Source organism: Salvia hispanica, chromosome 3, assembly GCF_029641045.1.
Source record: "Salvia hispanica isolate PSC_SH4W2 chromosome 3, Shi_PSC_v1, whole genome shotgun sequence".
Taxonomy (NCBI): Eukaryota; Viridiplantae; Streptophyta; class Magnoliopsida; order Lamiales; family Lamiaceae; genus Salvia; species Salvia hispanica.
Window position 1 is genome coordinate 40,094,142 of NC_142694.1, and position 13,454 is coordinate 40,107,595.

Genomic DNA, 13,454 nt, shown 5'->3' on the forward strand with positions numbered 1-13,454 from the left:
GTGTGGGCCGGAAAGGACATCGGTCTTCCACGTGGGTAGGCAATGCTAGAGATAAGAGAACCATCATCGATGTGGGCCGGAAAGGACATCGGTCTTCCACTCGTGAGGTAGATAAGAGATAAAGAGAAAACCATCATCGACTTGGGCCCGCTCTAATACCATATTAGAAATGGGCCACTCACCCCTTAAAAGGTCTCATAAGGGGGAGGGTTATCCACACTTATATAGATTATATTGGATCATCACCAAGTCGATGCTGGACAGAATTTAGAGAATTTAACATCCCCTTCTTTAATTTACACTCTAGTTGTATGCTTCTATGGAGCTGTGGATTTTGATCTGCCGTTTTCTGTAATGTCAATTCGCTTCCCATATTTTAGCTTGGAAGGACAATTTCTTTCATTTGAGTTAGTCATTTTGGCAATGGCAGCTACTTTGCTTAAATTCACAGAGCAAATTGCAAATCAGAAAATTTATAGCTATGCCATCTACCTTTAGTCTGAATTCAATTCATAGACTTAAATTTATTTGTATTCCTTTCGTAGCTATGCCAAAGATTTCACGCCGTGTGTCTTCCCATTCATCAACAAATGAACCTTATACAAAGAGAAGGAGAGCAGAGGAAAGAGGAACGCAGAGAGAGGAGGCCGAGGCCGGAGAGAAGAGAAAGAAACGCGAGAGAAGGAACCTTTTAAAGGCGAGTGCAACAATAATTATGTAGACTTGCTGGCCGGAATGGGATTCGATACGCATGTCCTCATGCAGGTTACGATCTCCTCAAGTCTGATCCTTCTGTAATGCGATTTTTATGGAGTTTGGTAAAGCCACGGCAGTTAAAGCTTCGGATCTAGTCTCGAATGATCACCAAACAGCTGCAAGGTTCATGAAATATCGGTCCGTTGATGACAGACGCAAAGTATCTACTTAAGAGGTTGTCTCAGCTTTACAAGTAGTACTTTTCTGTAATGAATACTCTAATCTGATCTGAACCCTATCCATTCCGGAAGCCGTTCCATATGTTATTAATATGTACGTACCTCGACTTTTGTGCAGCAACGAACGTAAAAAAAATATGCTGATGATCAAGTCTGAAGACTGATTTATATTTTGCTTAGTTTTTGTGAAATCTGATTATCAGCAAATGAACGAATTTTCGGATGGAATATGGGTCGATCGATACTCAAAAGTGCTGAACAATTTTCTGCTTTATTGTACAAATAAGCTCTATACGTAGCATGAAAAATATCTGAAATTTTTTACAACAGAGTAATGGCATTGGCATCCTACTTTCCAAGCAAACGACGAGTGCGATGGTTAGCGCCTCTCACTCGAGAAACCAGCTCATCCATATCATCTTCGGCATGATCCAAAGCTTTGTTCTGATGTTCAATCTCTGATCCCATGTCCACAGCCATGTTCTTTAGCTCTCCCAATATGTTACTCAGATCTCCAAGGGCGTCGTCTTGTTTCCCCTTTTCAACCTGCCATAGTTCCGTGTAATTGTAATAAGTTGTGTGTAAACGAACATGACCACGTAGCAGAATGGATAAACGAAGCTATAACCAGACATGCCTAGTTTTATGTATAACTGATATATGCCTATTTTTAAGTAGGCTTATACTGTTAAGACGAGGCCTTGTATTGGTTTCAACGATAGCAGAAACCATGCAGCAGAATGGATAAACTAAACTATAACCAGGTAGGCCTAGTAGTGCATCTTTGTACAGTTCATATATTCCTATATAGAAGTAGGCATAAACTATTATTAAGACGAGGCTTTGTGTTGATTTCACCGATAACAACACCCAGCAAGATGATAGAGCCGTAAACTTCACATTGTTTACATGTATATACTATTTCAGTTTCAGTTTTTTATTTCCAGACATAAAATAGTAAGCTCAAAATGCATACCTCAACTTTCTGCAGGGCATCGGTGGGTTCTGGTGGTGGTTTACGTGAAGTTGATGATCTTTCCTTTGAGGCCGAAGACAAACCAAGTCGTTCCCTCTGTTCCAAGTGGTTGCCCTTTCTATGTACCGGATCATCTAGCGAAGAATTAATTCATAAATCACATCAAAAACATCCATGTGCCAGCGATTTATTTTAAGCTAAAGACGACCATTGGAGGGAGAAAATCGACCAGGTACCTCTAATGATTACAGGGCCTTTTATTGCTTGATTCTTCTTCGGCTTCCATGTCTTGGAGAACATGCCCCCAAGGTTTCCCAAAAGCTTCTCCCCCTGAATGTTAATCATAAACCAATAATTTGAAACATTAGATACGAAAAAAGAAAGATGCAGCACGTCGTCTGCACTGAGCATGGTAATCATTTTCGCAAAATAACTCCAGATTCACCCTACCCCCCATTCCCCACACGAAAAAAGGGAAAAAAAGAAGGAAAGTTTTTTGAATTCTTTAGGTGTCAAAGGGAAAAATGAAGCAAGTAATGTGAGGCATAAGTTTGTGAAACCACTTCATTTCTAGTATAAAGGGAGAAAGGATGAAAGCTTGTAACCAAAATTGAACAGGAAGAGATTTCGAGACAGACTATAAAGCTAAAAAAACGAACAATAAACGAGTTATCAATAATAATCCTCTCATATATATATATATATAGTGATGTATTCATATTCATATAGGGATGTATCTATATATATATAGATATAGATATAACAGAAAACTCGAGCCTCTCCTAGTGATAGATAGTGCAAATTGAAAATTGTTGATGCATTAACAGGATACGAGCTGAAAATGTGGAGAGCATACCCTACTAAGGTCGTGGTCTATGTCGGCAGCAACTGTGTGAGTTCTGGTAATTTGTTCTCCCTGTTGATGCAACATAACTAACGTACTGGTGGCTTCTTCGCGCATGTCCTCTGCAATCTTAAGGCAATTGTTAACAGATTTAGTCGTATCTTCAGCTTTATATACAGCATAATTTTCCAGTTCCTCCACAGTCTGGCTCTCTAGTCCCCCAGAGTCACGGAAATCATTCTTGTAATTGTTCCTTGAGGAGTTGAAAAGGCTCTGAGATGACGAGGCTCCTCTAACATCACCACCGTCATCATCAAAGGGGTTCGAACTGAAATTTGGTGTGACCAGAGCAGTATCTGATGATGTTCTTCCAGAATCTTTAACCGATTTCAACTCATCGTTCGATTCAAAGGGATTGGTTTGATGGTTAGGGAGGTCAGCAGGCTCAGCTGACTTGTGCCGTGAAAACCTATGCAAGGGAGACTTCTTGTGACCGAACATTTTGATACTTTTATCCGAACGAGGCTAAGCTTTTATCAATGAAAGAATCTCGGAGTTTAACAAAGGACCTGGAAGCACAAAATGTATGGAACCATATGAGCGTGCCTGCTATTGATAAGAATAGCTACAAGTAAAAGTAACCAAAAGCAACACAATCCAAAATGCTTACAACAGAGAGGAGAGAGATATACATATAGATATAAACAGACAGAAAAAATGATAAACTGAAAATCATCCCTTCAAATGTTTTTCTATTTACAGAAATTCAATTCCATCAAACAATATGTATGCATAGCATCTGATCTTTGCTTTATTCCATCCAAAATTGATCCAATAACAATGATGCCATTCAATCCCAGGTTTAAATATATTGTGAATCAATCAAACAAATAGGAAAAACCACACCCCCAAAATTAAAACACAGCCTCAAAAATCTTAAGCTACACAGCACGGCTCTCCACCAAAAGCAATCAATTGAAGAAAATTTGATCAACAAAGTTATATACAAAGTCAAAAGTTCATACGATTTTTCAACCCTACACAGCATCATCTAGAACAACTCTTTTCTTATCCTAAAAGGCTAAGACTTTGACTAGCAAAAACACAAAAAATCAGTTCAACAAACAAAAATGATAACTGGAACAAATAGAAACATTGCATCATCTCCTTCAAAACACACACACATCCAAGCTGATCAGAACTGACTCTGAATACTTTCAATTTTTTTTTTTTTTTTTGAAAATTGAAAACGGAAAGTTGAATTCGAAATTTACGCAATTAAGACTGAATTACAGCAGCAGTACCTGAAATTCCACTAAAATTTGGGGAGAGAAAAAATTGAGAGATTAAATGCGAAGTAGAAACATGATCAATACGTATATTTAAGAAGAATTGATGCGAATTCCTTGTCAATGGAATTGGTGAGCGGAAGCAGAAACTGTCAAGAAATTGCAGCTCGTGGAATTGTTCAAAACTCGCTTTGATTTGACTCTTTTTTTATTACGATTGTTTTTAATTTTTAATTCATCGCCTTTTTATTCATTAACGTCTCTCTACTTTGGTAGTATTACAAAAGGGACCCTGGACTATATCAAAATTGCAGTTTTACAATTCTGAAATTACATTTTTGCTCCCTAAACTATTTGTGTTTGGGGTGTGTTTGATAGTGAACAAATTCGTGAATTCGAGTCACCACTACCACGAAGGCAAATGAAGAATTCTTTTTTTTCCCTTAAGAAAGGTACATACAACTTATTGACCTTATCAAAAGCCACATATATCTACGTCTAAAATAATCTTATTAGTCTTAGAGCCACTACTTTGGACAAGTTGCTATGATCAAACCATTTTCTTTTATTTATCTTCAACTTGCATAAACATGAGTTGATTTTATAGTAATTAATTCCCATAAAATGTCATTAATTTTGTAGCTGAAAAACAATGCATTTAATTATTTATTTTTATTATATTATCTCTTCTACTTTACTCTCTCATTTTTCCTTCTATTTTATTCTCTCCACTTAACTTCATAATTAAGATATCATTTCTTAAATCTTGTGTGAAAAAACAATCACTTCTAACAAGATGAAAGTAATACTATTTTTTTTTTAATTTTTTTGAGATTTGGTTTATCCTATTGAAATATAAGAAAATAAAATATCTAGATTTTTATAGAAAAATATCTTAATGTATAGAATATGAAATACTTATAGAGTAGAAAATTCTAGAATAGGTTAGGAATAGCTATATATATAGATATAAATATGGGTGTGTTGCATCATTTAACATAACTAAGTATTTCTCAATTTGCTAAAATCTCCAAAGTCTTTTCTATTCACTCGACTCATTATACTTTTAATATTTTTTATAAACTACATTAATCATCCCACATTTATCTATATATTTTTTTTAATTTTGAATAAAAAAGCTTAAAACTATCAAAAGATAATATAATCATGTCATATGCAAATTTAATTCTATTATTTCGAACACCTAAATTCCACCACCTCGCCGTTGGCGTTATATCTCTTGGAATTTAGTAAGAAGATGGTTTGGTCCTCATCAATTTTGTTTATATACTAAATTTATTAATAAGTTTCGATTTAGTAAGGAGAGGGTTTGAAACTTAAAAGAAATAATACCTAGATATGAGTAACTCTCTTCAGCGAAGTCCTCCTGGTACATATTCTATGGGAGGTGACAACTTTGAACCATGCTGGTTTTTAATGGCTTTATGACAAAGACATCAAACACTTTTGATTATGTCTATTGCTTGCATCCAAATTATGATATGCTTGTTTTTTTAATTTGAATAGTTTTTGTTAATTAATTGAAGTAAACATCATTCTTAATTTGGGTTTGAATGGACAAAGTAAACGCTATTATGTAGTACTCCTCCGTCCATTAATAAGAGTCTCATTTGCTTTTTCGCACTTGTTTTGTAAAAATGATAATAAATAGTTAAAGTAGAGAAATGATAAAGTAAGAAAGAGAATAGTATAGATAAGACTCTTGTCTACATTATTCTCTCTCTTACTTTATCATTTCTCCACTATAGCTATTTATTATCATTTTTACAAAATAAATGCGAAAAAGTAAACGGGACTCTTATTCGTGGACGGAGGGAGTACAAGTTTGTTGTAAGTGATTAACATTTAAAGAAAGTGATGTTGCATTTATGAACCCGGATTACGATCAGCACCAGACATTAGTATTCTTTTTCTTAAGGAAATATATCTAGATCAATAGACCTTTTCGTATCACATATGCCGACGATAATGTAACACAGACGTGTTTTAAAATGATGGAACAGATGGGTGAGGTGCAACTGATCGGCTTTGATTAGACATGTTCAAGCTACATTTTCGTCAGACAAACTTAAATAATCATGTGATAATCAGTCAGTACCACTTTCTCCACAACTAAAATAATCTCACAATTCAATTCTAGATTTCATCTCATGATTTTGCTAACAAACCGAATAGTCACTTAGTCTACAATGAATTGTCTTTGAAAATTATCTCCCATTAAATGTCTCATTTCATTGTTATTACTTTGGTAGGTAAAACTTAGTACTCCCCCATCCATGAAATATACTCATTTTGCCCTTTTGGGATGCCCATAAAAAATAGTCAAATTTCTTAAAATAAAGTTTCTCACTCGTACTTTTCTCCCTTTTCTTCTCTCTTATACTTTTCTCTCTATCTCTCATACATTACCCACTTTTTCTCCGGGTTTCTCTCACTTTACTAATTTTGTATTAAAACTCGTGTTATCTACAAATGAGACATATTTTTTGGGACGGAAGGAGTGTTGAGTAACTTTTTTTTACACTAAATATAACAATTGAATAGTACTAATTCTACTCCTGGATAAAAAAAATTTACACTATTTGATTATGCAGTTAATTAATGTTGCTTTAACAATAATTTTTTGAGTATTAAAATCAAATATCATAGTTGAAGGGCATATATATCCAAATCCATCCATAAACAGAACCAAGAAACAATGCTTCATCAACTAATAAAACAGAAATCATATTCCAAAACCAATTAAATAATCTCAGAGCGTAGAACTAGCTTTGTAAAAACCGTATGCATTTCTGTTTCTTTCAATCGCCAAAATCCCAACAAGAAACAATTCATTTCTCCTCACAAAATGTCAAGACAGATACCATCAATGCCACAGCTCATCGTGGGAATCAACTCAACAAAATCCAATCTTTATATACCCGCCAAAACCCGCATATTCACTCCGCACACCACCTGTTCGACAAAATTCCTGAGCGAAATTCCCCGCACCGATGACGAACTGGACCGCGATCCTCCCGTCGAATCTCCTCCCCGACGACGCCAACCCAGAGTGGCTGAGCAAAGGGGACAACGCGTGGCAGCTCACCGCGGCCACCCTCGTTGGCCTGCAGAGCGTCCCGGGCCTGATCATCCTCTACGGGGGCGCTGTGAAGAAGAAGTGGGCCGTGAACTCGGCCTTCATGGCGCTCTACGCCTTCGCCTGCGTGCTCGTGTGCTGGGTCTGCTGGGGCTACCGCCTCTCCTTCGGCGACCAGCTCGTCCCGATTTGGGGGAAGATCAATGTGGCCTTCACTCAGCAATATCTGTTTGAGAGGGCCTTCATGGGGTACTTGCCCAATGCTACAATGGTGTATTTCCAGTTCGTCTTCGCGGCCATTACCTTGATCTTGATCGCTGGCGCGGTGCTCGGGAGGATGAACTTCTACGCGTGGATGCTGTTCGTCCCGTTGTGGCTCACCTTCTCCTACACCATTGGTGCATACACCATTTGGTCTCTTAATGGCTGGCTCTCCTCGGCCGGGATGATTGACTACTCCGGTGGCTACGTCATCCACTTGTCCTCGGGTGTTGCTGGCTTCACTGCTGCGTTTTGGGTTTGAATCTCTGCTTCTGATTTTGCTGCATTGTGTATTAGTTTTTCGATCCATTTTTTATGCCAACAATTGTTAACGAACTCAATCTGTTTATAATCCGCTGCTAACCATTTTTGCTAGTGTCTGCTAGTAAATAGAGATTTTTTTAGTAGTGTGTTTCATGGTGATTTTGGTGGTGTTTTTTGTTTGTTGTAGGTCGGCCCTCGCTTGACGAAGGATAGGGAGAGGTTTCCGCCTAACAATATTCTGCTGATGCTGGCCGGGGCCGGATTGCTGTGGATGGGGTGGACGGGATTCAATGGAGGTGACCCTTACGCTGCCAGCATTGACGCGTCTCTGGCTATTATCAACACTCATGTGTGCACGGCTACGAGCTTGTTGACTTGGCTTTTGCTTGATATCATCTTTTTCGGGAAGCCTTCAGTGATTGGGGCGGTTCAGGGCATGATCACCGGCCTTGTCTGCATCACCCCTGCAGCAGGTTTTTCCTCAGTTTACACTGTTTTTCTGAAAGGAGTGATTGCGGAATAATTCAAGAACTTAAACTCATATCTTGCTAGTGTGGCTTCCTCAATTTGTTTTGATGGTTGGAAAACGATATTGATACTGGTTGGACTAAAATCGATCAGGAAGATGACATGAGCATCGGATTGGACTGGAACAATATTGTTGCTTGTGAGTTTAACTGAAAAGCGAAATACTTTGGGATATGGTAATAATTACACAGTGAACGACAACTAGCGATTGTGTTGTCTTTCTGGTCAATTAGTTCACTTTGGAATAGTTAAAAAGATTGGATATTTATACACAAAGGTTCAAAAGTGAACTTAAATTGCAAAATGTGTATAACTGTGTGATTTATATCTTATTTGAGCTTGAAATATGGTTGTGTTCAATCTGCATTGTGTGGTTGGTGTTTTTGAGTGAACGACGTCGTTTAATGCACAAAGTTTCAAAAGTGAAGTCGAAATAATGGTAAAAGTGTGTGATTTTTATGTAGGAGTTGTACAGGGTTGGGCTGCCATCATAATGGGGCTATGCTCCGGCTCGATCCCTTGGTTCACGATGATGGTTGTGCACAAGAAGTCCGAGCTCCTCCAGAAGGTCGATGACACCATGGCCGTATTCCACACGCATGCAGTGGCCGGGAGCCTCGGAGGGGTCCTCACCGGCCTCTTTGCCAACCCGAGGCTCTGCTATCTGTTCTATGGGAAGTACAACCGATACGTTGGCCTGTTCTACGGCATTCAGATGGGGGCGTACCGCCACGGATTCAGGCAGATAGGGCTTCAGCTCGTGGGCGTAGCCTTTGTGGTTGGTGTCAACATTGTGACAACGAGCTTGATATGCATTGTGGTGAAGCTCATCGTGCCTCTGAGGATGACGGAGGAGGATATGGAGATCGGGGACCAGGCAGCGCACGGGGAGGACGCTTATGCCATATGGGGGCAGGGCGAGAGGAACGAGAACTCCCGGTTCTCGACTCACAACGATATGGAGATGGGATCGTCCAAGGCTAAGGGCCATGTTGAGAGGACATGATTTCTTGAAGTTTGGAAGAGAATCATGTTGGAAATGAGACATTATAAATAAGATTTAGGATGTAATCCAGAAATGTGATCTGGCTTTGCTAATTTGTCCATTTGTGATCAAGATTCAAGAGCTAGTTGAATTGGCGCCTAGTTAGCTTTGTATTTCTAGGGATGAACTTTCGAGTTTCGGATCGATTTTTGCCTAAATCGATACTGATCTGATCCGAAAATCCGAACTGATCTCATCCAAAAATCCAAAATTTGTATGTCCTTCAATATTTTGATTTTATTCGGTTCAATTTTATAATTCTGATGGATAAATTGTTCACCTATATTTACTTTTATAACCAACTATTTCTTCAAAATTATATTCCCTTCGTCCACCATTTTATTTCATTTTGACTTGGAACGAGTTTTAAAAATTGTTTGATTTTTTTATGAAAAACAGATAAAAGTAGATAGAAGTAGCATGTGGAATGTGATTCTCATTTTTACATATTGATTTTATTTTTACATATTGATTTTATAATTGAAAGTGAGTTAGATGATTTAGAAGAGTGTGTGCCTCGGTTATTAAAAATGGAAACCAAAAAATTAAGGTTGTAGCCAAATTAGCAAAATGAGACATTATTTTTAATGGAAATATTATACTATATATATGGATTAATAATCTTATTTTATAATTAGAATTTGTCTCTATTTATATGTGATGAAATTTTTCTATACACGTGGATATTAGTACTTTTTACAAAACTTGATATAAATTTAATAAATTTAGAAAATCATTTAAATTGTGGTAGTCTTGAATAATATCTCTACCTGTTTAAGAGTAGTTTATGCAAAAAGAATATGCTGATAAACACTACCCATTAACCCGACCTGACCCGACCCGACCCAAATTTTCTTCTTCGCGGCATTCTTCTCCTTATATTGTTAGGATTTGATGTGAATTTTGTCTCCCTTAATTATATAGTAAGTTTTAATTTATTTCGATGTTGATTAGGATTTGATATAGGAATATCTCCCAAATCCATAATATATACGAAAAGAGTTATTATCATGTTGCTATCCCTAATTAATTTTTACTTTTCATAAGCCGCCGTCAAAACAATATGGAGGGAGATTCTTACAAAACATGCAAGAAAAATGATTTGCAAGAACTATGGATACCGCAAGATATATGGAAAGATATCCTTACAAGACTCCCGATCAGCTGCCTTATGAGGTGTAGGTGCGTTTGTAAGTCATGGCGCGATCTAATTGAAGATGATTGTCTCCTTGCAAAACAATTCATGGCGTTCGTTAATGAATTACATGATGGGGTATGCGGTCGCTGATGAGGACAGCCAGCCACTCTTCCAATTCTACTTGCCCCCGTATTCAACTTCTCACCATCGTTTGGTAATTAGTTCAGTTGATGGTATGCTTTTGCTGTGGGATGGACTGGATGAAAATCGTGATATTCTTTCCGTAGTTAACCCAATGACTTGTGAATATGCTGAGCTTCCTCCTCTACCTACATGTGGGTGTCTATATGGATTCGAAGTGAGCAAATTAAGTGGACAGTATAAAATTTTATGTGTCGATAAATCTAGGTTTTCTCATGTGTACACCCTTGGAGGAGAATCTTCGTGGAGAAGGATCCCAGCACCACTGACTGACAACTAGATTGCCTACAACAATGCCACCGTGGGACCCAGTTACATTTAGACCGTTACATTTAGACCGTTACAACTAGATCTACTTTAGAAACACTGAGGCATATGATGTGCGTCAGTGCGTGGTTTTCTTCAACAATATCCCTATTATTACTTTCCTAGCACCATACACCCAAGCTTTTTTTCACTCAAAACATTGGGAATTCAGAATGTTAACTCATTATGTTTTTATTAGGAATATTTTTGCACCTTTGTAGATTTTTGTAAGTTTGTTTATTTAGAAACTAATACTACTTTTTACTAGTTTATTGATTATTGTACTATTTGTTTAAGATTCAATCCAAATGTATCACAATATATACTTTGCGTGATGTCTTGTTAGTATGCCTTTTTTTTTTATTCGCATTAATTTTGATAAAAAAAAATAGTAGTACGATTTTATTTTATTTTCTAAATTTGACATAATGTATATGCGTAAATTTTTTAATATAACTTTTCTTTGGGTCTCTAAATTTATGAAATCACCTTAGTACAAAAATTTTAAATTATTTATAAATGACTTTGTTCAAATTTGGCCTCCTATATTGTCGACATAATATAACACTTGATCTACTTATTAGATAGGAGAATACAATATTCATTTATTGAAATTGCATCAAAGTAGGAAACCGATAAGGTACATATCCTAACTGAATACGAACTTTTCAATTAGGATTTGATATAGTCATATAGGAATATCTCCCAAATCCTATAGTATAAATATGTACGAAAAGATTATTATCATCTTAGTTTCTATACCTAATTTGTTCTTACTTTTCATAAGCCGCCGTGATATGGAGACACGTGATTTCATCGTACCTATCTTAGTTTCTATCCCTAATTTAATCTTACTTTTTATAAGCCTCCGTAGTAAGGAGGCACGTGATTCGCAAGAAATATGGATACTCCAAGAAATATGGAGAGAGATCCTTTCGAGACTCCCGAACAGATGCATTATGAGGTGTCGGGCGTTTGTAAGTCATTGCATGATCTAATAGAAGGGGATGGTCTGCTTACGAAACAATTCATGGCTTTCGTTCGTCGAGACAAGAAGGGGTATGCAGTGGCTGATGAGGACGGCCGACCACTTTTTCAATTCGACTTGCCCTCTTCTTCAACTCCTCACCATCGGTTTGTACTTAGTTCAGTTGATGGTTTGCTTTTGTTATGGGATGGATTGGATGATAATAATGATATTCTCTTCGTAGTCAATCCAATGACTCGTGAATATATTAAGCTTCCTCCTCTACCTGCACGTAGGTGTCTATTTGGATTTGGGGTGAGCAAATTAAGTGGACAATATAAGATTTTATGTGTCGATGAATCTAGGTTTCGTCATGTGTGCACTCTAGGAGGAGAATGTTCATGGAGAAGGATCCCAACACCAGCGGCAATTAAATTGCCTCACACGCTAAATATTACATATAGACCGTCACTTGATTATGCTATATTTTTTAACGGAAATATTCACTGGCTTGCATGTGACCTTGAGAATAATTTTTTGATTTGCTGCTTTGATCTTGAAACAGAGCTCTTTACCAGTTTTCCTCTTACGATTCTACCCATTTCCAGGGTTATTCCTAAAGTGTGGTTTTCGTATGTATTATGTCAATATCAACTATGCATTTTAGAGGATCGACTATGTATATGCGAGGCAATGCATATTGGACGTACAAAAGTTTGGAAGATGGACAACTATGGAGATCCAAGTTCTTGGATAATGGAATATGACTTCGAATTACCATTACATGCCACTCAAGTTATCACTCCGCTCACAGTTTTGGCAAATGGCGACTTGTTGTTCTTTAGTGAACATATGTTATTTATCTACTCTAAAAACACTGAAGCTGAAGCTTATGCACTGTGTGATTTTCTTTCACAATATGTCTTTTCTACTTTTCCTAGCATCATTCTTTATACCCGAAGATCTTTTTCGCTCGAAACGTTGGGGCTTCACAATGTTCAATCATTACGTATTCATTAGGAACATTTTTGTATTTCTGGAGATTTTATAGTAATTTGTTCAATTATTAAATATTCCATTAGGAACGATTTTTTACTTTTAGAGATTTTTTTTACTATTTCTTTCCGTATTCAATCCAAATACATCACATTATATATGTCTAAAATGATTGAGCTTTTGTGCCATGTGTAGAAAAAGCTTTTCGTTCTTGATTTGAGCGGACATATCTTCATATGTACTATGATCAAGATGATATAATAATGAAAATACATAATCTCCTATGATATTATAACGAGGCTATAGAGCAAATCATAGCTTATTAAGGATAGGTTGTAACTTATTGTGCATCTCTTAGATTTGTCCCGAGCATAAGTTCGTATTTATTATATATGGGATATCATCTATGTATTTTAGAGTATTTATTATATATGGGATATCATCTATGTATTTTAGAGGATCGACTATGTTTATAACGATACATCATATCCTATAAATATTGCTAAAATTTTAAAGATGGACAACTATTGAGATGCAAGTTATAAGATAATTGAATATACCTTCAAATCACCATCATCTGTACCACTCTACTCAAAGTTTTTGA

The 13,454-nt window shown here is 36.8% G+C and overlaps 2 protein-coding genes across 3 annotated transcripts; one reads left to right on the forward strand and one right to left on the reverse strand.

Moving 5' to 3' along the window:
• Positions 1-1,150: 1,150 nt before the first annotated feature.
• Positions 1,151-4,248, reverse strand: LOC148930769 (SNAP25 homologous protein SNAP33-like). 2 transcript variants are annotated; one of them, XM_089066241.1, is made up of 5 exons: positions 4,060-4,248; positions 2,768-3,324; positions 2,148-2,241; positions 1,912-2,045; positions 1,151-1,481 (listed from the first exon to the last, which is right to left on the reverse strand). In XM_089066241.1, the coding sequence occupies exons 2-5, from the start codon at positions 3,254-3,256 to the stop codon at positions 1,284-1,286; spliced, it is 915 nt and encodes a 304-aa protein (XP_088922367.1). In that variant the 5' UTR covers positions 3,257-3,324; positions 4,060-4,248; the 3' UTR covers positions 1,151-1,283. The 2 variants fall into 2 exon arrangements, with proteins under 2 accessions (XP_088922367.1, XP_088922368.1); XM_089066242.1 differs by having other exon boundaries at positions 4,132-4,240.
• A 2,511-nt stretch (positions 4,249-6,759) lies between these two features.
• Positions 6,760-9,500, forward strand: LOC148930770 (ammonium transporter 2 member 5-like). The gene is made up of 3 exons (XM_089067250.1): positions 6,760-7,661; positions 7,857-8,142; positions 8,662-9,500. Exons 1-3 carry the CDS (start codon positions 7,059-7,061, stop codon positions 9,201-9,203), a joined length of 1,431 nt encoding a protein of 476 aa, XP_088923376.1. The 5' UTR covers positions 6,760-7,058; the 3' UTR covers positions 9,204-9,500.
• Positions 9,501-13,454: the final 3,954 nt, after the last annotated feature.